The sequence below is a fragment of the Glycine max genome, chromosome 7 (genome assembly GCF_000004515.6).
Source record: "Glycine max cultivar Williams 82 chromosome 7, Glycine_max_v4.0, whole genome shotgun sequence".
Taxonomy (NCBI): domain Eukaryota; kingdom Viridiplantae; phylum Streptophyta; class Magnoliopsida; order Fabales; family Fabaceae; genus Glycine; species Glycine max.
In genome coordinates, this window is record NC_038243.2 from 44,370,937 (window position 1) to 44,397,981 (window position 27,045).

A 27,045-nucleotide genomic window follows, 5' to 3' on the forward strand; every position below is an offset into this window, starting at 1 on the left:
ACTTACAAGATTCTTTTACTGATTTGTGGAAAATTAAACTAGCTGTATATGCTTTCAGTATAGAATTTCTTAAACAAGGATGCAAAAGTATTTATCTGGTAAGAGGTTATACCACTTCAAAATCCAAAACCCAACAAATATTTTAATTGAAACTCCTCAATGCCAGCAAACTTCATAATAATTGTTGAGTAAAAAAGATGTCAAACGTTCGGTCTCCGAAAGGCAGAAAAGCATTTCCTCAATAATAATAATAATAATAATACGGGCTCACATGAAATTAAAAGCACTGACTTTGCAAGCACTGATTTAAATGAAGGTGCCTCATTTGCAATTATCATGATGAATTGAAGGGTTGTAAGGAATGGGAATCAAGTGAAGGTTATTTTTCCTTCCAGCCTCAGCTCCAAATGCTTCCTCCATGTCAAGCTCCTCTGGTTTCATTCCTTGTGGGGGAGTTTCCAGTGGTAGAGCAATTTGGCTAGAGCAAACTCAACGCTGGCCATACCGAATGAAATACCCGGACACATTCTCCTTCCTGCCCCAAAAGGAATGTACTCAAAGTCTGTTCCTTTGAAATCAATAGATGCACCATGAAACCTTTCTGGTATAAAACTCTCTGCATCATGCTAGTGCTCAGGATCTCTTCCAATTGCCCATGCGTTCACTATGACTTTAGTCTTGATGGGTATATCGTATCCATAGATCCTGCATGCTTCTCTGCATTCTCTTGGAAGCAACAAAGGAGCTGGTGGGTGTAACCTTAAGGTCTCTCTTATTAATCCTTCAGGTAGTTAAGTTCTCCCATGTTGCTCTCACTGATTGCTTCTTTTCCTCAGAACGTTTGTCTGATCTCAGCTTGTGCCTTCTCCCTTCCTCCTGGATTTCTCATCATTTCTGACATTGCCCACTCTATTACTTTTGCTGAAGTATCGGTTCCAGCTGCAAATATGTCCTGCATAATTAATGTTGAATGTAGTTTCATATATATTTCACATTATAACAAGGACAGAAAAATGACATTGATCCATTAGCATACTTGTTTGAATAATACATGTGGATTCAACAAGATTTTCGTTCTTTTCTTCTCCCATGCCTTTATTTGCTTGATTCTCCTTTATGATCTTATCTAAGATCTTGTCAACCTTGTTATGCATCTTATCCAATTTGGCTTTCAACCCGGTTATGAAATGCATAGGTTTGAAAGAAGGAAACATATCCGCAAGATCGAAGCCATCTGCCACTTCTATTGTTTCCTTTACAATCGACAAAAATCCTTCACAATTTTCAGTAGTTATGTTACCAAACACTTCTACAAACAAAAGTACTTATGAAAGAGTTAATCATGCCGGTGAGATTGATTGGTGCACCTGCAGATGACTGAATTCTTTCTGAGTTTAGCTACCTCTTCTCTATTGGGGGAAAAAGACTGAACCTTCGTTGCACTTCCAACGTACATATTTTCTTCATTTGTCTCTAGTAATCACCATATGGAGCAAAAATGTCTACTAATCCATAGCCAATAATATCAGAAGCAAGAAATTTTGGCCTCTGAGCAAAAGCTAGATCATGTGTTTTCATTATTTCCATAGCAATGGGGATGATACAATCACTGCAGAAATCTCACCTAGTTGTAGGTGCATCAAGGGTCCATATTTTTGGGCTAATTCTCTGAAAGCACGATGAGGAAGTGAACTTGCTGCTTCTACTTGAAGCAGGTTCCCTATGATAGGTAACTTCCATGGCCCTGGTGGCAGTTTATGGAGACCCTTTTGCTTGTAGTTCTTTGCAAGCAAAAGCACTAAGAGTGAAAGGAAGAACTTTATGACTGCCAAGAAAAATTGGGCTTCCATGGTGTGAAGGGCATATCCAAATCCAATTGTTTGGGCATACAACCGACCCTCGTTCTTGACATCATCTACTTGAATATAATTAAATACAAAAAGAAAACTGACTCTGTTCAATGCTTGACAGAACCAGTTTTCTTGTGCAAGGAATCGATCGATCCATATAAGGACGAACTTAGCTAACACGATAAAAAAATTTACTAATATTTTTTTTATCCATAGAAATAAAAAAATTTATAATAACTCACACACACCCAATTCAACCAATCCATTGACTCTACCATACATAGTTGTGATTTGTGTGTATGCGTGTTTGTTGTGCTACGTTGATTAAGCTATACACAGACAACGAACAGCTGGCTTAATTTTAAGAATTTCTCAACTACGTTGCCTTACCAATGGTATATACAAAGATCCTCACCGACCGGCAAAAAATACTGGAGCGGTGAGTTTTGTTTGCGGTGAGTTTTGTTTTGTTTGTTAACAAACGAAAACAATAAAAACGACTTACATTATTTATATAACGATTTTTAGACTTAAATATAATTTTAATCTAATAATTTTTATATTCATGTTTGGTTACTTTCTAATTGAGTAATTTAGTTTTTAAATTTTATTATATGTTAAATTGGGGTCCTTCTTCTTCTGTTGGTTTGGCAATCAAAATTATCGACATTAGTCATCTTTTACTTGGCTGCCAAACTGATGTATATATGTAACCAACGACTTATAAAACATTTAACATATCAAAATATTTTTTAAAAAATAACACGTGATTCTAGTATATTAAAATACGTAGATTCTAATATGGATTTAATTTTTTTAAAAAAATATTTTAACATCTATTTTAAAAAAAAATTGACATGTGAAATGATTTCCACATCATTAATTAGTTATTTTAGTGATTAGTGCATGAAGTTAAGTTTTATCAAGAGTGACAACTTTTAACATCTAAAATTTACTGTCAAAATACTCCCTGGTGTTTGGTCATACTATTCACAACAGGTAATGTAGCATTATGCTAAGACATTTTGTAGAGTTTGGTCAATACTTTGTGGTTATAAATAACCTTTTAATACCTTTCTCCACATCAACCAAACAACTTGTATTGCGGTACCTTCTCTCATTTTTAACTCTAAAGCATTTTGCTCTTATTTGTTGTTAAAATTACAACGTATATATTTTGTCTTAATCTTACTTAAACTAAAAAGAACTTTAATTTTTAAATGTTTCTAAAACTCAACTTTAGAGTTAATTAATTCCTTTCTTGTTCCCAATCAAAACTATATCATCCACAAATAATATACATTTAGGAATAATCTCTTGTACGTTCCTGAATAGCACACTCAAGACTAACTAGTAAAGACCCGATAATGAATCTTGATGTAAACTTATAATTATATTGTAGATCTCCATGACATAAAACTAAATTATTTATCTGCAATTTCAATTTTTGTTCTTAATCTATGCTTAAATCACTTTTATTTTTATAATTATAAATAGAAACTTCAGAAACAGTACATATATATGTGGATAAGGGTATAAATTCATTTGATATTTTCATAAAACGACTTATGAGTTATGAGTGTGTACACTACTACAAATTTACCATGAGCAACTAATTAAGCTGTTCAAGCAAGATCCATGAGTTCATTGAGCACAAATGTGGCCGAGCCTTTTGGGTCACCATTTTCTACATTATGAGTTATTAATTCGACAAACTGACTGGAAGAAAATAAAAAAAGAAGAAGAAAGAAGATAGATATAATGAGGAGAATTAAGAGAGTCAATTGACAATGAAATGATTAAGGGAATGATCATATGGAGAAGGCATCAAATACAGGTTGTTTTTCCTTCCCACTGCAGCTCCAAAGCCTTCAGTCATATCCAAGTCCTCTGGTTTCATTCCATTGGGGAGTTCCCAGTCAAAGTGATAGAGCAATGCAACAAGAGGAAGCTCAACATTAGCTATGCCAAGTAAAATGCCAGGACACATTCTCCTCCCTGCCCCAAAAGGAATGTACTCAAAATTACTCCCTTTAAAATCATTACTTGTGCCATCAAACCTCTCGGGTATAAACTTCTCCGCATCATACCAATGCTTGGGATCTCTTCCAAGTGCCCATGCATTTACAATCACTTTAGTCTTGATTGGTATTTCATATCCACCTATTTTGCATGGTTCCCTGCACTCTCTTGGAAGCAACAAGGGAACAGGAGGATGTAACCTCATTGTTTCTTTGATCACCGACTTCAAGTAGCTAAGTTCATATACATCACTCTCCCGAATTGTTTTCTTTCCCCTAAAGGCTTCTCTTATTTCGGCCTGTGCCTTTTTCATCACTCTTGGGTTTTTCATCAGCTCTGACATAGCCCATTCTAGTACTGTTGCTGAAGTATCAGTCCCAGCCCCGAATATGTCCTGCAATATATGTAGTAAATTATAATAAATGACTAGTCATACCATATGTTATCAGTTTTATCACATAAATCATATAAGTATATAACACAGTTCATGCCCATGTGTTTTTAGAATTAATAATGATATAACTAAGAATTTTATAATAGGTTTAGTGATTTGCTAACCCATATCACGGCTTTGATGTTGTTTATTGTGACTTGGATCTCGAGGCTTCCACTTTTTTGCACTCGCAAAAGAACATCAACAAGATTTTCTTCTGCTTCACCCTTGCCATGGTTTGATTGATGCTGGTTGATAATGTTTTCTAGAATCTTGTCCAGCTCTTTTTGCATGTCCTCCAATTTAGCTTTCATCCGAGTAATGAGATGAATAGGTTTCATAGAAGGGAACAAATCAGCAAGATCAAACCCTCCGGTGAGTTCCACTGCTTTCTTGAGCAAGGCCAAAAGTTTATCTTCATACTCAGATTTTTTACCAAAGGCCGCCCTTGAAATAAGGGTACTTAGCAAAAAGAAAACACTTTTAGAAACATTGACTGGTGAACCTGCACATGCACATAATTGAATGGATTGTATGAGCTTAGCCACCTCTTCTTCGCGAATGAAGGAGAAAGACTGAACCCTCTTGGCACTGAGAAGCTCTAGCGTACATATTTTCCTCATCTGTCTCCAGTAATCACCGTATGGAGCAAAGGCAATATCCGTTGAATCATAGGCCATGATTTTAGGACAAAGGAGTTCTGGCCTCTGCACAAAATTAAGATCATGAGTCTTCATTATCTCCTTGGCCATGTCAGAGGATGACACAACCACTGCAGAAATTTCACCAAGTTGAAGGTGCATCAGAGGCCCATATTTGCGTGATAGATTTTGAAGGGTGTGGTGTGGAAGTGTGCCTGCCCCTGCCAGTTGATGCAGGTTCCCTATTAGAGGCAACTTCCATGGCCCTGGGGGAAGCTTATGAACCACACTCCTTACTTTGATTTTCTGCTTGTAAATTCTTGCAAGCCAAAGCAGCAACAAGAGGAATGAAGTAAGAACCAGGAAGGAAGGTCTGAGTTCCATGGTATGAATGAAAGAGTAGAGTTTGAAACTCATGTTTCTGTATTCCAGTCTGCTCCCACAGCTTCCAGGAATATATCATCGATATAAAAAGAGATCAAGAAGATCGGGAAAGTAATTGATTAGTTACATTAAAAAAAAAAAAAAAAGTTGCCATGCAGTAAACTTAATAATTATATAATAATGAGATGCTTTCAATTTTTCTATCCAAGATACCTCAACATTAGAAACAAAATCCTAGTGGGTTGGACAATTAATGCTTACACTGAACCACTATGATGACGATTTTTTAAATGAACACGTGATGACTTGATCAACATCAACATGATATAATGAGTTGGTCTTATGTTATATCAAAGTAAGTTATAAATTACAATTGCTATTAGTTCATTATAATATAATCGAAATAGAAAGAAAATAAAGTATGATTTTCTCATACAGGACAATGTTGACGTTGAAATTCTGCTTATAGGTGTATAGATCCTCTGCAGTCGTGCTGCCTCTGCAACAACTATCTCAGCCATTGGATTTAAATTAATGGTTATTAAAATTAAGAGTATAAAAAATATACTTAATATTTAATTATGAAGGGTTGAGATGCTGCTGCAGGGGCTACAGACTATATAGATCGAGAATCTAAGTCCTTATATATAGGTGTAGAGGTACTATCTTCAATAAAACTTTGGTTAAATTAATTTGTAGTTTCATGAAGTATTTGAGAATTTTTAGTTAGGTCTTTTAGCTTAAATATTAATTATCACATTATCTACTTAATGGAAGATGATAATCATAGTTACAATTTTAGCGGGCAACAAACATTAAATGTTTGAACTAAATTACAAATTTTATACAATTGAAATACTAAAATCATGAAATTAAAATTTGGAAGATCAAAAGTATGAATTGTGAATTATAGGAGTACAAAAGTGTAATTTAGAAGAAAAAAAAGGTTAAATTATAATTTTAACTCCTCTTTAATTCTTATCTGCAATTTTATTTTTAAATTTTTCATGTGATTTAGTCCCTAAATTTTAAAAGTCTACAATTTTAATCAAATTTTTATCATTATATATGTTTTTTTATTTTTTATATGTTTTAGTTAATTCAATTATGATTAATAATTAAATGTTAATTTCTACCTTATCATAATACTAGCACATGATTAATCAACTGTTAAGTTAAAATGTCAACCTTATACGAAATCAAGAATTAGACAAAAAAATACATTTTTCTAAGAACTGAAGACTAAAATTGCAGGAAAAAAAATAATATCATAAATTAAGAATTAAAAAAATTATAGTTTAAAAAATACTTAAATTTACTTTTAGTTCCTATAACTTTATAAATATGGAATTTTGGTTCTTATAAAAATTCAATTACTCAATTGGTTCTCGATGTTTTTAAAATTGAATAATTTTAGTCCAATATTAGTCGGTCATTCAAAGTTAGACAGAAAATATTGGTGTGGTCGTTATTAATAATATGTGTCATTAATTTATCCATGCAAGAAATTAATAATATTAAAAATAAAAAATGAAATTTTCTTAAATACATTTTAAAATTTGAAAGAAAGAACATCATGTATGCGTGTATCTTAATAAAAAAAAATAAACAACTTTGTGACTTGACAAATATTAATGGTTAAATCTACCAAATTTTCTTTCTTTTTAACCATTCAAAGTTGGAGACTTGCGAGGGTCCCACGGTGGACTGGGGCATGTAAACACCACACGCTTGGAAGATAAGGTATCAAATCAAAATATCAAAAAATGAAGATATATAGAGTCGTATTGGTATCGCATCGAATAGACTTAGTTGAGTGTGGGAAGATGAGAAGTGTGAGCCTGAGACCAGAGCTTCACATTCCAATTTGTTCTTCAAACCCTCCATCATGTGTCAAACCCATCAAATTAGTGGTAGCATCATCGTATGGGAAAAATTTGAAAAATCCACCTTCCAAATTTGCAATCACTCTTAGAGAGCACAGAACAACTTTGGAGCATGCGGCGAGGTTGCCATTACTGAAACATGATTCCGGTATTGTGGTAATGGGAGCGGTGTGTGTGGTGGGGATATTGGCGGTGGTTCTGAGCGAGGAAAAGGCCTTGGCTTTGGGCCCAGAAGGCCCACTTGTGGAAGAGTTTTGGGACAACGTGAGGAGATATGGACTCTACGCTCTCACCGTCAGCACAGGTGCCCTTTACACCATCTTCCGCCCTATAGCAGAACTTCTCAAGAATCCCATTTCCGCAATTTTCATCCTTGCTCTTTTCGGGGGTTCAATCTTCATTGTTTCTCAAGTCCTCTCTGCCATGGTTGGTGTTTCTGAATTTTCTTACGACTTTGGATACTAGACTACCTCCAATTATATTATATGCAAAATAAACCCCTTTATTTATACGTTCTCATCTTATTATTACCGCTTGCTCCACTGCTTCCGGCTAGTCGGTAAAACCCAAAATAGTAGGGATTAGAAACTTTCTTTTACATGTTTTGTTTAGGCTGTTTAAGCATGGCAACGGGCTTGAACCCGTGGAGCTCAATGTCCCCATTTTAACAGAAAATCCGAAGGGTCGAGTTTGGGTTTTTCCCACGGTGTTCGAAGTCCGATCAGGAGTCACTCTCAAATCCACCCATATATATTGAAGCCCTGAAACGGATTTCTCAATTTTCACTCTCACTCACCAATACTACTCCGCCGCTTCTCCGTTCTCACTCCCCAAGACCTCAAGCCAGAACCCTCTCGCACCTCCCAGGCCAACATTATCGCACCTCCACGACCAACAACAACAACCTTCTCGTACTTTTCACTCCTCCAATGAACATCGTCAGCCTCGATCTCACATTTTTTTCCCGTTTCACGCTCATAGCTTAGTTTCTCCTTCTGTTATTTTTTCTTTAGGGTTGGGATTGATTTCGAATTTGGGGGTGTAGGATTGTTGGTATTTTCTTTCAAATTTTGTTAATTTAAGTTGTGATGATTCTTGTTATGCACTTGGATTTGGATTGATTTCTTCAATTTGTCAATCCTATTTGGTTGGGGTTTTTGTGTTTTTGTTTTTAAATCTTTTCTTAGTACTGTTTAGTTTATGTTGTCATGAAAAATTACATTGTTAACAAAATTTTATAAATATGTTGGGAGAGGGCATGGAGTAAATCTGTAATCTCGGGGGCGGGCAAAAACTGATCCCACCCGTCCCATCCGTTGTCATGCCTAGTTTTGTTAATGCCAAACCAAAATTTTCTCATGGATTAAAAAATCAGAACCGTGAATTCGTATGCATTTGTATCTAAAACTTTCATGCTAAATACAATTGCTCTTTTGATCAGTAACTTCTTATTATAAAATATAGATACAAGAAACATGATTTATTTAAAGACCAATCCTATGCGGTTTGTGCACGAAGCAAAATTAGGCGGGTAAATTTTGTATTGGTTCTTCAATAAAAATAAAGAGAGAAAAAACTACGAAATGAAGTAGGAATCACGCACGTGTCATTTGTGTACAGTTACGTCATAATCTTTGTAGTTTTTACTATTTTCATGTGTTTTAACGGAAACTGGAAATTCCAAAATAGATTACAATCATAACAAAATTAAAGAACAGTTATGCATGTAAATACTATATTCACGAAAGAATTACTAAATGTTCCATTGCTAAGTAGATATGAAAGAGTAACCAGTAATTTGATTTAGAAAAGAATGCTATTACAATAAAAGGAAAGAGTCCCGATTATGTTTTCATAGCAACAACATTATTTGATAACTGAACCAAGAAGATATTTTAGTTGTGATGGATATTTTTAGAAAACTAGATTTTTGATAAATCAGGAACCCTGACAGAAGCTGATCTAAAATATTATGAACCATCTTAACCATAAACTTACCTAGTACGTCATGATTTTCAATATACATTTTAAACCTTGTCATCTGTATCATCTTTTATACACTGTTTGAGGTATTTCAAAGTGTTCCTGTAGGAACTATACTCTGTGTAAGCTACAAGGATATATGATGTTAGCCGCGTACACACATTACGGAGCATATCACGTGAGAGATGAAAGCGTGAGAGAGGAACGAACCTCAGCCACGTAACTATTATGAAGTCCGTGTCTTATGACTTATCCTATCCACTCTGTCTCAATTTTCATCTTAGAATATAGCTGTATTTAATATTAGCCTCTTCTCTCAACTTGTGTTTAAGAAAATTCATTCAATTTGCAAGTTCATAATTCTTAAAACTAATTCAGACAACTTTTTTCCCTGCTATACCTTGTTTCTAAAAGAATGGCTACATTACTCAATTGTCATTATATATCAATATCAACTTAAATTCTTAAGTGGATGAAATTTATGACCTAATTAAAATCTAGGAAAGCATTGGAAGGTGCATCTTGTAAGAGTGATGATATATATAGCCCGGCTTAAAAAGCACCGGAGTGCCACATTTTGAATAAAAGAATTTCTTATACTTGAAATGGAATAAAAATTTAAAATCCAAAAATCGTTTCAAAGGAAAATTCCTCGAGCAAAACAACATTTCCCATTTTCAAATACAAATAAAGATGACGATATAATAGATTCCAAGAAAAAAAACTAAGGGCAACAAGAAGCTGTTTTCTAAGTTGATCAAAGTTAATTTTAGTTCATAATCGTATACATTTCACTATTTCTGCCAAAGCAGGCATAAGATATGCAGATAAATATCAAATAAAGACACTAATCATTTCCGGATGTTTATACTTTTATTTACGTTCATACTGCTGATTCATTATACAGAATTGATACAATTGTCATTTGGGCATTAATCTAGATATCATTGATCGTTGTTTTGGACATAAAAGGATTCTACCTTATGAAAACAAAGCTTGAAATTTGAACACCCTTCATGCACTTAGAAGTTTCGAGCCTCCTCAGTATGTTCTGGCATGCCTGTTACATAATCCAAGAGCCCTTCACCAGCTTTTTCACCATGTCCATGACCTTCAGTAGAGAATTTGGATACCCCTCCAAAAGCTATTATTGCAACTAAAAACACTGTAGTGGAAGCTAACAAAGGCCAAAAATACGTCAGAATGGTCATAATTCGTGGTGCTGCATATAACAGCAAGGAAAGGGACAGTGAAAATGCCATTGCTATTGTGATATGGTATCTATACTGCTCAAGCATTTTTGGTACATCCATGACCCCTTGAATGAATGCTATGAATCAAAGGGAGAGAGAATTGAGGGATGGAGGAAGCAGGGTAGAAAGAGAGAGAGGGAACAAAAGTATGGTTATATCTTCAATCCATTAACGAGTTTGCTGTTTATATTCTGAAGAGATTCTCTACGGGAAATGATTCTGAGAGCTTGCTTGTCCCATCTGCCACTTATTCTTCTAAAAGCCAATGTTTCTTAAAGTGTCCTCTGACGAATAAAATGATAATTATATGGAAGTGTTCTCTCAACACTTGCAACTGATACATTAGAATCTATTTTACATTCAAACTATATAACAATAATAGGTAGAAAAAAAAATAGATTTATGTATCCAGATATGCATTGTTTAAGCAACAAGATTTTTCTTTAAGAATAAAAAGATGGAGATATATATTATTAACTCTTTGATGAGTGAAATTCTAAATAATAAATTCTCTTGCCTACTTTTTAAGTCTAAAATTAAACTTATTTTTCTAGTTTGTCTAAGGTAGATACTTCTATTTACACCATTAAAGATAATATGGTTTGGGTCTTTTCTAAAAAAAAGATTTTATTAAAATAATTTTTTTGTTAAAATAAAAATTATCTCATAAGACAAAGATAATTCATGATTAATCATATGATTAATTACGATCATTAATCACGAACAATAAAATATTATTCTTATTTTATGTACACATTTATAAAATAATACTCCCTTTTTTAATAGTGGAAGGTTAACTCTAGAGTATAATATTATTATCAAATTCTAACAAGCTAACACATTTAATCAATGAATGACTTAAGAAACTCTTTTCTTCTCTCATTTAATTGTTCTCGCCAAGTTTTTAATTATATCATAGAACTTGAACTCATTACCTAGAGTTTGATAGATTCATTCTTGATAATATTTAATCATATCAAATATTCATTCAACTATTGTCTTAATGCATTAGGTGTTCAAAATTAAAATATAACAAATAACTTGTTAATTATTATAATAATCTCAAATTAAAGGAAATTATTATATTTCTTTTTAGAGCTTCCTACATATCAATGTAATATTAATCATTAGAAATTCTCAATTAAGTCAGTTCAATGATGACATTCACGTATACATTGTTGGTTAAATTTGAAAATCGAGATAATCCTGGATAAATCTAAAGTCGTGTATAAACACTTTCAGATTGAATCAAATTTCGGGGTTCAACCAAAATTGTTCAATCGGATAAAATCAGAAGATTATAATTCAAGAGTTTTGTTTTGGTCTTGTGAGTTTTTCACATGTTATGCTTTCTGAACCAGGATGATTATTTATAATCAAAGAACAGGTGGTTATTGGCGGTTGATGGAAGTTATTTATTTTTAAAAATTGTCGTTGATGGAAGTTTTAGTAACTTCCATGTAACTTCCAACCGTTGATGGAAGTTTTAGTAACTTCCATGTAACTTCCAACCTTTGCCTAAACCGAACATCTCGTTATTACATTAAAACAAGCGTGCACTCTTATTTTAACATAATAAAGAGATCAATTACACTAAAATGTCCAACAAACCTCCCCCATTTTAGTGTAATTACCGATCAAATCACCAAAGTCATAACATACCACAAACTACTGCATAGATGAAATATCGTGACGATTGAATTTCATCTTAGCAAATTACACGTTTCAAATATTCGAATATCAGGGTGTCACTAAGGATTGAACCCTTTCTATTCATAATGAATACATGAAGATAATCTGCACAATAGTTTATAACATTACTCTTGCTCGACACTAGTTTTACTAGCCTGTGTCCCTATCCTTCATAAGCATATCAAAGCCAAGTCCCAGCTTCTTGAAGCGGCTAAACTTCATGCTTATATAGGTAGTCCTTTTCTTTCTTGCACCTGCAAATGCAATTTTTCAAAAGAACCATTGAGAAGTTATACTTCAACCTCCTTAACTTGCAGAACCGAACACATACCTTTTGGGATACTTTCGATGATGTGTTCCAATCTCTACATGTTAAGCTTTCCACATTGAATTCAGCACCTAATGTCATATTAGATGTGAATTGGGTATCTTAACATAAGAGATTTCAGATGGACTTTAATCCTAATCCCACAGCCGACCTTTTCATGAGATCTCTACTTAACCCTTTGGTTAAATGATCGGCCAAATTATGCTGAGTTCTCACAGCCCTACATCCCCAAATTTTGAGATAACTCAAATTTGGTGTCTTTTTGTGCCAAAGTTCATATGGGGTAACCTTATTCCTTTTGTTAGGAATTCGGTTCAACAAGTAACAGGCTGTCAACATAGCCTCACCCCAAAATCCTTCACTTAAACCCGAATAGGATAACATGGAATTCACCATTTCTTTCAAGGTTCTATTCTTCCTTTCAGCTACACCATTCTGTTGTGGTGTATAGGGAGCTGTAGTTTGATGTATTATTCTAGTAGATTGAAAATAAACCGGATCATAATACTCACCTCCCCTATCTGTACGAAGAGTTTTGATTAGCCCATTTTGATGAAGTTCTACCTCTTTCTTATAAATTTTAAATTTATCAAGAGCTTCATCTTTTGTATTTAATAAATATACATAACAATACCTTGATGCATCATCAATAAAAGTAACAAGATATTTTTTATGACCTAATGATGGAGTAGCATGCAAATCACACAAATCACTATGAATAAGGTCTAAGACTTTAGTCTCACTTTTAACATCCTTAAAAGGTTTCCTAGTGATCTTGGTCAACATGCAAGTTTTGCATTTTTCAATGTTCATATCAAAAGGAGGAATCATATTTGTTTTTGACATATCTTTTAATCTTTTGTAATGAACATGTCCTAATCTAGCATGCCAAATTTCTGATTTTGTCATATTAGTTATAGAACTACACGAGGCCATACAAACAGATTCATGAACAAAAGGAACATCAATGTTTAATTTAAACATTCCATTACAACGATAACCAAATCCAACAAACGAACCATGTCTTGACAAGATGTACTTGTCACTTTCAAGTACTTGCTTGAAACCACAATTATTTAAAACCATACCAGACAATAAGTTCTTACGAATACCAGGTACAAATAAGACATTATCCAAATACAAACTTTTTCCGGAAGTAAAAACTAAATTCACACAACCTAATCCTAGGATTGGTTCAGTTGCAACATTGCCCATCTTCACAATAGAGCCATCATCGATTGGTCTAAATTCCTTGAACCAACGACGATCTTTGCACACATGGCTTGTTGCTCCCGAATCAAACCACCAAGCAACGTCATCATCCTGCACATAGAATGCATCAGATATTAGTGATACATAATTTGAATTCGTATTCGAATTAAAATTATTCACTACAATCTGACCTTGTTGCTTTTCAGGATCACTAGACCCACTTGGACCAGCCTTGTTCTTTCCTTTGAACACCCGGCAATCCCTCTTTAAATGACCAGGTTTCCCACACTTCCAACATGATAATTTTGTCTGTTTGTTTGGACCTTTGTTCTTATTTCCTTGAAATTTTCGTTTGTTACCTTTAGCATTGTAATTTTGCTTAACTGTTCCACTTTCCTCTACCATATTAACGGAAGAGGAACCTGCTATGGTTTTATCATTGACTTTGTCAATTTCCTGAGCCCTCAGCGACTCCTCAATCATGAAATTACTACCGAGTTGAACCAGAGTCAACTCTTCCTTCTTATGTTTCAAGGTATGCTTGAAGTCTTTCCAAGAAGAAGGCAGTTTATCAATTATAGATGAAACTGCAATGGATTCATCCATTTTCAAATCATGTTGAGTAAACTGACCCAAAATCCGCAGCAGTTCATTATATTGCTCCATAACAGGCCTCGAATCAATCATTTTGTAATTAAAGAAATTACTAACTAAGAATTTGTTACTTGAGACATCTTCTGCCATATACTTGGATTCAAGAGAGTCCCATAATTCCTTAGCAGACTCAACATTTTGATAAATATCAAAGAGAGAGTCAGACATACCGTTCAGAATGTGTCCACGACAAATGTAATCGTCGTTCTCCCATTTCGAACGCTTCCTTGTTTGATCCAGAGTTTCGCCTTCCATATACACCGGCATCGGTGTACTCAGCACATACACCACATTCAATGTTGTCAAGAGAAAGTGCATCTTCTTCTGCCATCTTCTGAAATCCTGCCCTTCAAACTTGTCCAACTTCGCAAACTTGCTTATCATCTTCGAACTATCGTTCGTCATCTCGAAAAATTTGATTCAATCTTTTGTTGGTTAAATTTGAAAATCGAGATAATCCTGGATAAATCTAAAGTCGTGTATAAACACTTTCAGATTGAATCAAATTTCGGGGTTCAACCAAAATTGTTCAATCGGATAAAATCAGAAGATTATAATTCAAGAGTTTTGTTTTGGTCTTGTGAGTTTTTCACATGTTATGCTTTCTGAACCAGGATGATTATTTATAATCAAAGAACAGGTGGTTATTGGCGGTTGATGGAAGTTATTTATTTTTAAAAATTATCGTTGATGGAAGTTTTAGTAACTTCCATGTAACTTCCAACCGTTGATGGAAGTTTTAGTAACTTCCATGTAACTTCCAACCTTTGCCTAAACCGAACATCTCGTTATTACATTAAAACAAGCGTGCACTCTTATTTTAACATAATAAAGATATCAATTACACTAAAATGTCCAACATACATAATCTATATATGCAACTTAATAAATAAGATTTATTAATCTTTATCCAATAAAGACATAAATATATATTAATTTATCTTGATTATTGATGTCATATCCACAATAATAATCCTACAATCAATAACAATCTAGATTAAAATTATAAAGGACTTATTTCTCATTATCATAATTTCTATCATGATAACAAGTCTCTAATTTTAATCAAGGACTTATCAAATTAACAATTTAATAAAATAATAAAGATGATAATAAAATAATGAACAATTTTTTACTAACAATGATAACATGATGAATTGAACTTTAGACATAGATATTTATCCCCAAGATAAAATAGGTGGTCATGATAAATATTTATTTTTGGCACAGTTTAAATAAAATACATTTGAGTTACAGAATATAATTTTAGACATTCAAAGTTACCTAAATATAGAACCAGTGTAATTGAAAAATTCTTCCTTCGATGACCATAATTCCACCACAATATTTACCTCAAATGTGATACTTATAACAATATTAAGCTTTTAACACCTATGATGAGGAGCATGTTAGTAATTAAAACAAACTGACATAAAGTTTCTGGTATAGATTCTTTGTCTACTTCCTTGAAAGGTCGATTGGTGATGCTATTTTGAAATCGGAAATGTCGGCTTATTGGAAATATGGAATGAAGACTAAATGCACAGGAAACGAACAGATTCTTATTCTTCTTTGTGGTGATGAGTATCATCAACAAGACAAGAAAAACACGAATTAATCAATGACCGTTTGAGATTTGTTATGGGCTAAACTTATTCTTCCTTTGGAATTAAGGTTTCTTTAAACCACACACGGATACTTTCTTCCTCCACGTGGCCAACTCTAGCCTTGACATCGTTTTTTAATGAAAGAAACAGGGTCGGCCCAAGGCTTAATAATAAGTCCATGTCTTGTTGCTCCATGTTCTTAGAAAAACAGTCATTTGACATTAGTATTTATATGTTATTTCCTTCTCATAATAATCTTGTGTAAAAAAATAAATCTTAAAATATTTTTTATTTTAATATAACATGAATTATTTATTTTATGTTTATATCTCTTATAAGATTAATGATAGACAACAAAAAATAAAAATGAATTAATGGTGATTAGATTAATTTAATATAATTTTTTTATCTATTTATTAATTTTTCTTATTATTTGTAGAACAACCTTGGGTAACAATTATAATGAAATGGAAGGAGTAAATTTTAGTCTTAATTATATTTTTTACCTCCAACTTTTAAATTTTTAGAAAATTTTACCTTCAACAAATTAATTTAGTGCATTGTACCCTATATTTTTTAAAAACTTGTGAATATTATTCTCCATTATTTGTCCATTAATAAACACAAAAGGTGGAGGCAAAATCTGTCAAAAATAAAAAAGTTGGATGTAAAATTTGTCAAAAAAAGTCGAGGATAAAAAATACAATTATGTTGGGATGATTAAAATGGGTAAAAGTTGTAAGTTTTTTTAAAAAATAAGAATAAAATATGTCAAATTAATTTATTAGGAATAAAATTTACCAAAAACTAAAAGTTGTGGATAAAAAAAAATACAATCAAGCCAAATAGTAATATGTTCAATGTAGTCATAATTAAGGTGTTTTACTCTAGATAAATACGGTTTGTTGGAGAAAAAAGGAATTTGCTTCCATGTAATGATTCTAACTCATGAATGCATTAATACTCTAGACAAATAGTAATATGTTCAATGTAATGATTCTAACTCATGAATGCATTAATACAGGAATCTATTTCCATCCTCACGAGTCGATCAGCTGGATGCAGAGACTTGGTAAGTAAGGTTGAGAACAACATATAACAAGTCGTAAATGTTTCAAAAATTACTTTTCAGTCCTTTGTGTAATTTACGTGACTATATATCTATATATAGAGAATTATTAATGCACCCACCCAGTATTTTTTATTTAAATTATTTATGTCATTTTATACTCATTTTTTTCTTTCTCCTCACATTAACAAAACAAAAGAAAAATGTTATATTTCTTTTCTTTTTTACTAAACAGTCTGTAAAATCATCTTTTTTTTTTTTGTTTCACTTTCTTGATATTGGACCAATAACATGCCAGTTTAGCTAACAATAAACAAGTATTGAAAGGGAAATGTGAAGTAGTTATTACTAATTACCATATTACCACAATAGGGTAGTGGAAGGTATTCTAGGCATAACATTTAATGTAAAAGGACAGAAGGCATCACCAAGAAGCTTCTATTATTTATCATCTTGAATCAATCCTATTAAATTATCTTTGTTGTGTTATATAGTATTACATCCTTATCCTTTTCTGTATTGAGTATGTAAAATTATTATGTTCATTCATAAAATTATGAATTCGCTACTTATTAATTTAGTCCATCGTACATTGGACACGCATTTTAAAAGGCAATATAGAAAGATTGTAATCAAATTGGGTGAAACGTCGTCAAATAAGTAAACATTTACAGGGATTTTTTTTATAATCATTAAATATCTGTAGTCGCATGGACATATATATGAAAGAAAAATACATATATGTACTAGTAAAAGAATAAATTATATACATAAAATAGTGTTTGTTGTATTTGATAATAATTAGTCTAAGCAATTAGGCCAGAATATATTCTATAAATACGATCTATATACGCGTGCATTTCAACCTCCTGATTGACCAACACGTAGAGGACCCAGGCTCACGCCACCACCATCTATAAAATACTGTATCTCATATGTCATGAATAATTTCATTTCTGTTTTTTTCTTTTTCTTTTCTGAGTTAGATTGGAACATTATATTTAAAAAAAAAAAACTACCAACTCGAACCAACATAAAATATAGACCACAAAGAGGACCACCTGAAGCTTAGCTTGATCCCACTTTCATTACATCACTATCAAACAGCGGTTAGTAATAGCAAAATTCTATTATGAAATCATCAGGCTTAATCATACTTCATCGGAAAACTCTTTTGATGGCTTTGCACATTGGTAAAGCCTTCCAATTGGTAAAAAACAGGGCCTACATACCAAGGATTGCCATTTGGCTTTGGCCTTCTGCTGTGTACACAAACAGCTGGAGCTCTGAACAATGAACATTTAATATATATATTACTTTTAAGTTTTAAGCAATGATGATAAGTTGTCTAAATATTGATCCAAATTTATTTGTTCTTCAAAGTCACTTTAGTTTGTCGTTTTCAAATTTGATAACGATCGTGAGGACACTTGTTTCGTTTGTTATAGTCGCAATCTTATCCGATTGACTTCCATCAAGTAAAAAGACAAATTATCCCAGAACTGTTATTGCAATTAAGCAATTCACTAGACCAAAGTGATATATTTGCCACTAAAGTTGGTGAATAGTTTAGTTTCCCCATAAAAAAAAATGATGAATGAATTACTGAATAGTGAGCTTGTTAAAAAAAAAATCACATCAAATCATGAACGTAAATAATAATTTTGTCCTTTCAAGAGTTAAATGATATCTATCCTTAACCCAACAGGCCCAAGAGGACACTAGGGAGGCCTACCCATCTTAAGGACTTTGTGTGACACAAGCTAAAGATAAGGACACGAGTTGCTGAAGATTCCCTCATGCCTTGTTCGCAATTTTTGTTATGACAACCTAGGATTTATTTATCAATTCCATTACTTTTATTCTCTGAATATAGTGCATGTACAGCTGGCCAATGATTGGCAGCCATATTCCTCAGCTGTATTATGAATGAAATGAATCAGAGAATTATTATCCTATCATTTAGTTTCTAAAAGCACAGTAGTAGCACCTATCACCTTGGAATTATGTTCAATTTACATTTATCCTAAAACCTGATTGGTAAGTAAGGATGTTGTGTATCTCAACACTGATTAATGTTGAACATTGAAGCAAACGGTGTCAACAGATTCAAAGGAAGTTTTGCAACCTCTGTCATCATCAGCTAATGCAGTAATGCATTATTTGGTTACTTTGCAAGAGCAATATGATTGATGCTGAACTTTATTGTTCCCCGGCGCAATGGAAAGATGTATTAGGTAGGGCAAAATTATTGTTATTATTGTTTTCAGAAACCAAATTAAAGTAACTTTAAAATTAACCTTATTGTGTTAAATCAAGTACAAATTATGGCATTCTTCAAAAAAAAAAAAAAAAAAGTACAAATTATACTTTGTTTGTTTTGCCTCGAGAGGGAAGGAAACAGTTCTGGGGTGGTTACGGGTTTAACCGACCAATGAAGTCATTGTGAGTCCCATTAGTTTGGGACATTTGTTTGGAAGTAGTTTCCTATAAGGGTTCAACGGCACGTAACATCCTTTATCTGTTTCCCTTATATCGGCCTACATTACAGGATCTAATCTAATAAAAAACAAAGGTCATTATTTCATTATCATAACAGCTAAGACTGGAATTTAAAGATTTTGGAAAAAAGAAAATAACAGGGAGAAAGTGACCGTTTTAGTCCAGTACAAGGTAGAACTTAAAAGAGTAGCCGGCTAAGAGGGCCTGTTACTGTTACGCATTTCATTTCATTTGCTTCACCAAAGGAGAAGGGTCAATTCCTTATACGAAACGAATACAATCTTTCATTCTCTGCCTTTGAATATCTCTCTAATTATTATATATGCTTTCATGAGAGCCTCCATTTGTTGTTGATGCTTTTGGACTCATCCTACTTTGTCATGTAGTAGCACCTAAAAAGGAAAGGAACCGAACCAATTCCAAAGCGTCGTGTAGAGATATAAGCCACTGGGTCCTCCTCCCATCTGTTTGCATTTCCCAACGCCAAAGGAGAAATGGTGAGCTGTGAAGACCAATATGGAGAAAAGCTTCCACTTGTCCAACCAGACCCGGTGGTGTTGGAGATTAATCGTTTGCAAAACCAACTAAAAGGTTCTTATTCTATTTTGTTCTTCTATATGTTCCTGTCTCATCTTACTCCCTTGGCTTTTAGTTCCTTTCTTTCTTTCCGGAGTGTTGATCAGGTGTGAAACACTATACCAATGGCATTGATGTTCTTAGTTCTATAGAAACTGAAATTTTGTGGGGACCTCTTAAATGAATTGTGCTATATATTTGGTTAGCAAGTGGTTTGAAGTTTTGGTTAGTTTGTAACAGGTGGTGTCCGTGTTTGATTTCAATTGTTTCTGTGTCATATTGATATGTTTTTTTTTTTCATAGTTTGCATGTAATACCTCGTTCTCAAGAAACCATAGGTTTCTTCTTGCACACCAAAATGAATAAGTTGAATACAGTTTGAGAGCGTCCAATTTTAGTATCTTCAATTCTTCATATCAGTGCTTCGTCTTTAGACCTTGTAATAACTCAACTTGATCATCATTGCAGAAAAAGAAAAGGAACTAGCGACTTGTCAGGGTGAAATCAAAGCTTTAAGGTCAACTGAAGCTCTAAAGGATAAGGCCATAGAAGAGGTAATTCTTTTGAATGCAGTTATACAAACTCTCCCTATGATACGAGAAATCATTAGGTAGTTCAGGACTACCACTTGTTCATGTTCCTCACCAATATCTATGTGACACATTTAAGTTTTTCAATGTATGAGACAAAGTTAATAACACTCAACTAGGTGTCCTATAAAAATTAATAGGAATCATATAGTCTTGGACCATTAGTAATTTCTCATACGATACACACCACCCACCTAGTACTGTGCTTGGAATTCAAAATGGAAAACTGATTATCTAAAATAATGCATATGGCATAATATCATAAGAAGCTTGATGATGCCTTACGACCATTTTGCCATTCATGTCACCATAGAAAATTATGCAATTATATATTTAGTTGCCTTAAATGACAAAGTATATAAATTTCTCCATAGTCGGTACTAACATTAGCTGTAATTCTCTTTCTCCACTTTCAGTTGAGAAATGGAGTCAGTAAACTGGACGAAAGACTTAGAATTACAGAGGATCATCTTAAACAAAAGGTGCACTGTTCTGGTACTAGTATTTCTTAGAAGTTGAAAGTTGCAACCATGTCCAACAATGCTTGACTCTAAATGCCTTTTTTTAAAAAATCTATTCATATGCAGAATCTAGAAATCAAGAAACTGACAGATGAAAAGAAAAATGCATTGGCTTCGCAATATGCTGCAGAAGCAACACTTAGAAGGGTACATGCAAATCAAAAGGATGAAGATTTTGTTCCAATTGAGAGAGCCATTGCTCCTCTTGAAGCTGAGATCAAAATGTATAAGAATGAGGTACAAATGGTTCGATTTCCAACAAGGATGTATTTACAAGGAAATAACAAAATCTAAGTGAATTTTGCATACTGACAATACTAACAAATAACATTCCAATTTGGCTTCATAGATCACTGCACTTCAAGAAGATAAGAAAGCTTTGGAACGACTCACAAAATTGAAAGAGTCAGCATTGCTAGAAGCAGAGAGGATTCTGAGAAGTGCTCTAGATAGGGCTCTAGTTGTTGAGGAGGTTCGAAATCAGAACATTGACTTGAAGAGACAGATTGAGATCTGCCAGGCATGACTTTCTATGTTTGCTATTTCATAATTGGTTTCGATAGTGAAGTGTAAGTTGTTCAGCCAATTTACAACTACCATAAACAGGAGGAGAACAAACTCTTAGAGAAAAACCATCGTCAAAAGATTTTGGAAGTTGAAAAGCTTAGTCAAACCATTCAAGAACTTGAGGAAGTCATCTTAGCTAGTGGAGCTACTGCTAATGCTGTTCGTGATTATCAGCAACAGATTTCTGAATTGCAAGTAGGCATATCTTAATGAGTTATTGGCATTCTGAAGTTATTGTTATCCATAATGACTTGTTGATTATTGTTATCTGATTTTGCATAATTTTTCAGGAAGAGAAGAGGACATTAGAGAGGGAGCTAGCAAGGGTAAAAGTTTCAACCAACAGAATTGCAAATGCCGTGGCTAATGAGTGGAAGGACGAAAATCATAAGGTCATGCCTGTCAGGCAATGGCTGGAAGAAAGAAGGATTATGCAGGTATATCTTCCTTTGAAAATCTTTGGAGATCATATGGTCCTTTTTTCACGCCCAAAATACTACTATTCTATTCTATTAGTCATATATAGTTTTACACCAGATAACTACAATAACCATGTATTCGAAGAGGAAATCTCAGTTTAAGAGGGTGTAAACTGATACTTATCCTATTTTAGGAGTCCAATCAAGAGAAGCTATTACTCTTGTCCTTACTGTTGTGAGAAAAATTCACAAAAACAATTCAAATACCTTTTCTCTCCTTATACTTATTTAAAATATTGAGCAAGAACTTTCTATCATCAAGTGTACGTCCTTGCATATGTAGGCAGAGATTCAACGGTTGAAAGACAAGCAAGCTATATCAGAGAGAACAGCTAAGGCAGAGTCCCAATTGAAGGTATTCATCCTACTTTTTTGTCCTCCGTGTAAGCATCTAAATCAATTTTTAACTTATTACTAATGTTACCTGGTGTTTATTCCAGGATAAACTGAAGCTGAGGCTTAAAACACTGGAGGAAGGCTTAAAGCATTTCTCCAATAACCCAATCACTTCGAATGTGTCTTATGCATCTCAAAAAGCAGAAAAGTCTAACATACTAGGTTTCCTAACAACCAGTGCTGGACTGAGAAAGAGATCCACATCACAACCAAGGGCATGTACGGTTGGAAGCTCATTGTTCCAGACACCAAATATAAAAAACAACAGAGGAGACATCGTAGCTGGGAATTTGAAGCTGGGGAGCCCTACAAAAAAATATGGTTCTACAGAAAATATGTTAACGAAAGGGATATGGGCATCAAGAAGTAAAGTTGCTGATAATGGTGAAAAGGAAAATGAAATGCAGGTGAACAGAGACATGACTTTAAACAGATGCAATGATGAAAGTGAAGCAACAGAAATTAAAACCATTGTTGATGTGGAAGAAGACCCTCCTGAAAGCAAGAAACCAAAAGGTTCAAGCAGGGATGATGTGGTCTCAGGTTTTCTATATGATAAGCTGCAAAAAGAGGTCATCAATTTGAGGAAGTCTTGTGAAATTAAAGACAGTAGTTTACAAGCTAAAGATGAAGAAATTAAGGTAATAGTAACAAGTAACAACTATTCCCTACCCTACCCCTTCTCACATTAAAGTAAAGATGAATTTGTTTTTTCAGATGCTTATAAAGAAAGTCGGTGTACTGACAAAGGCCATGGAAGTAGAGTGGAAGAAAATGAAAAGAGAGGCAGCTGCTAGAGAGAAGGAGGCTTCATCAACAAAGTCAGATGATAACAGGAAAAACAGAAGCGCAAACTCCTCTAAAAGGTTCTTTAGCTTCACTTTCTGTAGTGCGGCTAATAACTGTCAATTGTCAAGTTTCTTCAGTCCGTTTTAAGACTAACGTAACAATTTCATAAAAAATTACTACAGGGCGATATAAATTTATTACATGGCGGTGAAAGAGCGCTGTGAATTCTTTATTTGGAGATAGTTGAAGACAATTTATTTATCAATGGCATCTTGTGTGATTTTTCTTTGTAAATACAAAACATTTGGTGAGGTAATATCCTGAAATAAATTTCCATTGGGGAAAGGAAGTTTGAGAATCAGTTTCCGTACAATCATTAGTGTTCAACATCTTCCTCTATATTTGGATAAATGACATGTTTTGTGATGTGAGTTTTACACACTAGCCAAGTTTGTCACATGCTTCAGGGACATGAAACATGAGGAACACTTGTGAAACTAGTGGTATAGTCCTCATTAAGTAGTAAAAGATTTAGTGCTTATTTGATTCCCTTCTCATTTTTTGGTTATAAATATTAAAAATTGTTTTCCAAAACAATCTCACAGTACGTAGCAATATATTTAGTCCTTTTTCTCTCTAAAAAAAAAAGCAATCTATTTCTCATTCAAAATCCATTAAATTTTAAAATTATTTCCAAAACAAGTATTTTAAAAACCAAAAAACATAAACAACTGAAAAATATTCTCTTTTTTTATTTATAAATTCTCATTTTCTTTTGTTTTCATCTTATTCTACCTCTCCCGTAATTCCACACTCTACTTTGTGCCTTGCATCATCTTCCACAAGTTATCTAAGGACCTTTATTTAGTTACATTTTGAAAACTAAAAACAGTTTTTGAAAATAGAAATCAATTTTCTAAAGAAAAGAAGAAAGAGTTTGCCCAAGTTGAACACAGAATTTGACACTTCCACTTGCCTGTTTACCCAATCAACGCTTCTAATTGCCTTCAATAGGAATTTGACAATTCTGCCGTGCCAACAAGTTTTTTACATTTATCCATTTCTGTGGACATTCACTTTCACACATTTTGCATAATAAAGTTAAACCCATCAATAGCCTTTATTTTCCTAACGCATGCGGCAACTTCTAAAGAGCGGACGCCCGATGTGGCTTGTATCATACCTTAAAAAGTTAAGATTTGGAAAGAGTCGTGGACATATATATATATATTTAGAAGAAATTCACAATTTCCTACATCACTCAAACAAAGAACCTAGCCAGTAGCCACATACTAGATAACCTTCATTTACTCTATAAGATATCCAAAAAAATAATTATATATATGATCTATTACAAAAAAATCCTCAAAAGACAAAGGAAAATGCATAAAAACTGCATGGCATATCATTCCCTGAAATTACATTATCAATGGAGAAAAGCTGTTGGAATACCTAAAACCATAAAGAGATAAGAAATTATGCTGTTACCAATTCCCGAGACTCCAGCCATGACTTGGCTGCTACCTGTGTAGTCAAAAACCAGCCAGCCTTATCCGGAGCCTCATGGAATGGAGCATTGAGTTCGTTCAAATGTGATTCAACTACACTTGCCAAACCTTTGTCCGAATACCTGTGTTTCCCATGACCAGTATTAATTCCAAGCAGCGGTGGAAGATCCTCTCCTGATTCCAAAGTCTTGGACAAGTCATTTATCCAAGCATGTAATGCAGTCAGCGAAGCTCCAAGCGAGAGACTCTTTAGATGTAGAGACCACTGAGTTTGAGACTTGGACTGTACATCCGTATATATTTCAAGGGTCAACCCCAGGTCTAGAAGCTCACATGCTTTGTCCAACAAATTCAGGTTGACACAAAGATCAATCAGAGAATTGCAAAAGGGCTTCTTTACTTCATCAGCAATTGAATTAAAGAGTTCAGATGCTTCTTTCTTAAACTCCCCACCACCCTCCTCCAGCCCTTCCACCAAATATCTTACCACGGACCCAAGCTTTGGATTAGCCTTCTTCACACAATCGTTTAGCTTACCAAGCTCTTCTTTTGGTGTTTGGGTCATAACATTCAGAAGACAACCACAGAAACGGTCGTCTGGACTGATGCCCAAATCCAAGAGTTGATTAAATGTTTTCACAACATCATCAGTACGCCCAACCTTCCCATAGCACTGGACAAGTGATGTCAGAACAAAAATAGTAGGCTGAGAGCCAGACTCAATCATTTCATTCAACATTCTTTCAGCTTCCGAAACATTCCCAGTGCAGGAATATATGGTAATCAAGGATGAGAACGTCCAACTGTCACAGAGGCAAGTTGCGGAAGTTTTCATGTCTTCAAAAATCTCAAATGCTTCATTGGCTAGGCCTAGATCTGCACACATGGCCAGAAGAGTATTATAAAGATGAGTGTTCATCTCCATTCCCTTTTCCTTCATTTCCTTATAAACAAAGAGAGCATCTTCGCTGTAGCGTCCTCTACCATAGGCCCTTAAGAGAGACGCGTAAGTCACCCAATTCGGTGAAAATCCATTATTAGTCATCTCCGTATATATGCTCTTGGCCTGCCAGGGCCTCTTAGCTCTCCCCATGGCATCCAACAGAGTGTTATAAATAACCATGTTAGGCTTAACACCAAGAACCTTCATCTCTTGGTAGACATTCAAGCATCCATCATAATTACCCGCCAAACCATACATCTTAATCAGGGTGGAGAAGGTAACGGTATCAAGTCGCCACTTCTCGGTCCTGGCACGATCATACAGGCGCAAAGCCATGTCAATATTACCAGCCCTGCCATAAGCATCAATCATAGCCGAGTAGGTAACATCATCAGGCTCACACCCGAATGATGACATCTTTTCAAACCACTCCACGGCCTTATTGGGTAAAGAACAAATCCTAGCACAGCTAATTATAGTGGAGAAAGTGACATTGTCAGGCCTCACCCCTCTCTGGAGCATTTCATCAAACAGCTTCTCCATTGCATCCAAATCCTTGCTCTTCCTAAACACCTTGAGGGTGACGTTGTAGAGAATGACCTCTCTGGTGGGTCTAATCCTACGCTGAAAGTAATTGAGAACAAAGGGTACAACACGGGAATTGGACATGTTGTTGATGACAATTACAGCGTCTTGCTCTATAACCCTATCCCCTAAGTCCTTCAAAACTAGAGAGACGTCCTCTTGAGAGGGATTGCAAGAGTCCAAGGAGTGGGCGAGATTTACAAGAGAAGTGTACCTGGCATCGTAGGATCTACTCTCGAGTTGTTTGGCCCTGGGGCTTCGGGGGTTGACCCAGATGTAATTACTTTTCGACGAAGACGAGGATTTTGCGTCGGGTGGTAGGTGTTCGGGAATGGGTTCGTGTTCGTGCAAGGAGACATGGAGAAGGGTTTTGGAATGAGGAGTGAGAGAAGAAGAGGACAAGTTTCGAAGTTTGAATTTGCGGGAAGAAGAAGAAGAAGAAATGGAGGGAAGGTCATGGAAGAGAGAGGAAGGGGAAGAGCAAAGATTGTAAGCCATTTTACTTTACCACTCTCTGCTCAGCCTCGCCTTATCGCGCACATCAACAAATATCCAAAGGACAGAGATATCGCAGA

At 34.3% G+C, this 27,045-nt stretch overlaps 4 protein-coding genes and 1 pseudogene across 8 annotated transcripts; 2 read left to right on the plus strand and 3 right to left on the minus strand.

The window, feature by feature from the left end:
• Positions 1 to 146: 146 nt before the first annotated feature.
• LOC100803698 (cytochrome P450 71D8-like) lies at positions 147 to 2,818 on the minus strand (annotated as a pseudogene).
• A 552-nt stretch (positions 2,819 to 3,370) lies between these two features.
• On the minus strand, positions 3,371 to 5,550 carry LOC100794503 (cytochrome P450 71D8-like). Its single transcript, XM_003529624.5, has 2 exons — positions 4,431 to 5,550; positions 3,371 to 4,266 (listed from the first exon to the last, which is right to left on the minus strand). The coding sequence occupies exons 1-2, from the start codon at positions 5,361 to 5,363 to the stop codon at positions 3,631 to 3,633; spliced, it is 1,569 nt and encodes a 522-aa protein (XP_003529672.2). The 5' UTR covers positions 5,364 to 5,550; the 3' UTR covers positions 3,371 to 3,630.
• Positions 5,551 to 7,077: 1,527 nt separating this feature from the next.
• Positions 7,078 to 8,317, plus strand: LOC100795024 (uncharacterized). The gene has a single exon (XM_003529625.5). The coding sequence runs from the start codon at positions 7,097 to 7,099 to the stop codon at positions 7,679 to 7,681; it is 585 nt and encodes a 194-aa protein (XP_003529673.4). The 5' UTR covers positions 7,078 to 7,096; the 3' UTR covers positions 7,682 to 8,317.
• Positions 8,318 to 19,095: 10,778 nt separating this feature from the next.
• On the plus strand, positions 19,096 to 23,871 carry LOC100804225 (microtubule-associated protein 70-5). 5 transcript variants are annotated; one of them, XM_041017448.1, is made up of 11 exons: positions 19,096 to 19,251; positions 19,903 to 20,107; positions 20,561 to 20,646; positions 21,099 to 21,164; positions 21,270 to 21,440; positions 21,553 to 21,723; positions 21,810 to 21,965; positions 22,061 to 22,207; positions 22,533 to 22,604; positions 22,690 to 23,286; positions 23,363 to 23,871. In XM_041017448.1, the coding sequence occupies exons 2-11, from the start codon at positions 20,011 to 20,013 to the stop codon at positions 23,579 to 23,581; spliced, it is 1,782 nt and encodes a 593-aa protein (XP_040873382.1). In that variant the 5' UTR covers positions 19,096 to 19,251; positions 19,903 to 20,010; the 3' UTR covers positions 23,582 to 23,871. The 5 variants fall into 5 exon arrangements, with proteins under 5 accessions (XP_040873382.1, XP_040873383.1, XP_006584097.1 ...); XM_041017449.1 differs by having other exon boundaries at positions 19,235 to 19,251; positions 19,906 to 20,107; XM_006584034.4 differs by lacking the exon at positions 19,096 to 19,251 and having other exon boundaries at positions 19,716 to 20,107; positions 23,363 to 23,511; positions 23,617 to 23,871.
• An 883-nt stretch (positions 23,872 to 24,754) lies between these two features.
• On the minus strand, positions 24,755 to 27,045 carry LOC100795559 (pentatricopeptide repeat-containing protein At4g16390, chloroplastic). The gene has a single exon (XM_006584036.4). It carries the CDS (start codon positions 26,966 to 26,968, stop codon positions 24,911 to 24,913), a length of 2,058 nt encoding a protein of 685 aa, XP_006584099.1. The 5' UTR covers positions 26,969 to 27,045; the 3' UTR covers positions 24,755 to 24,910.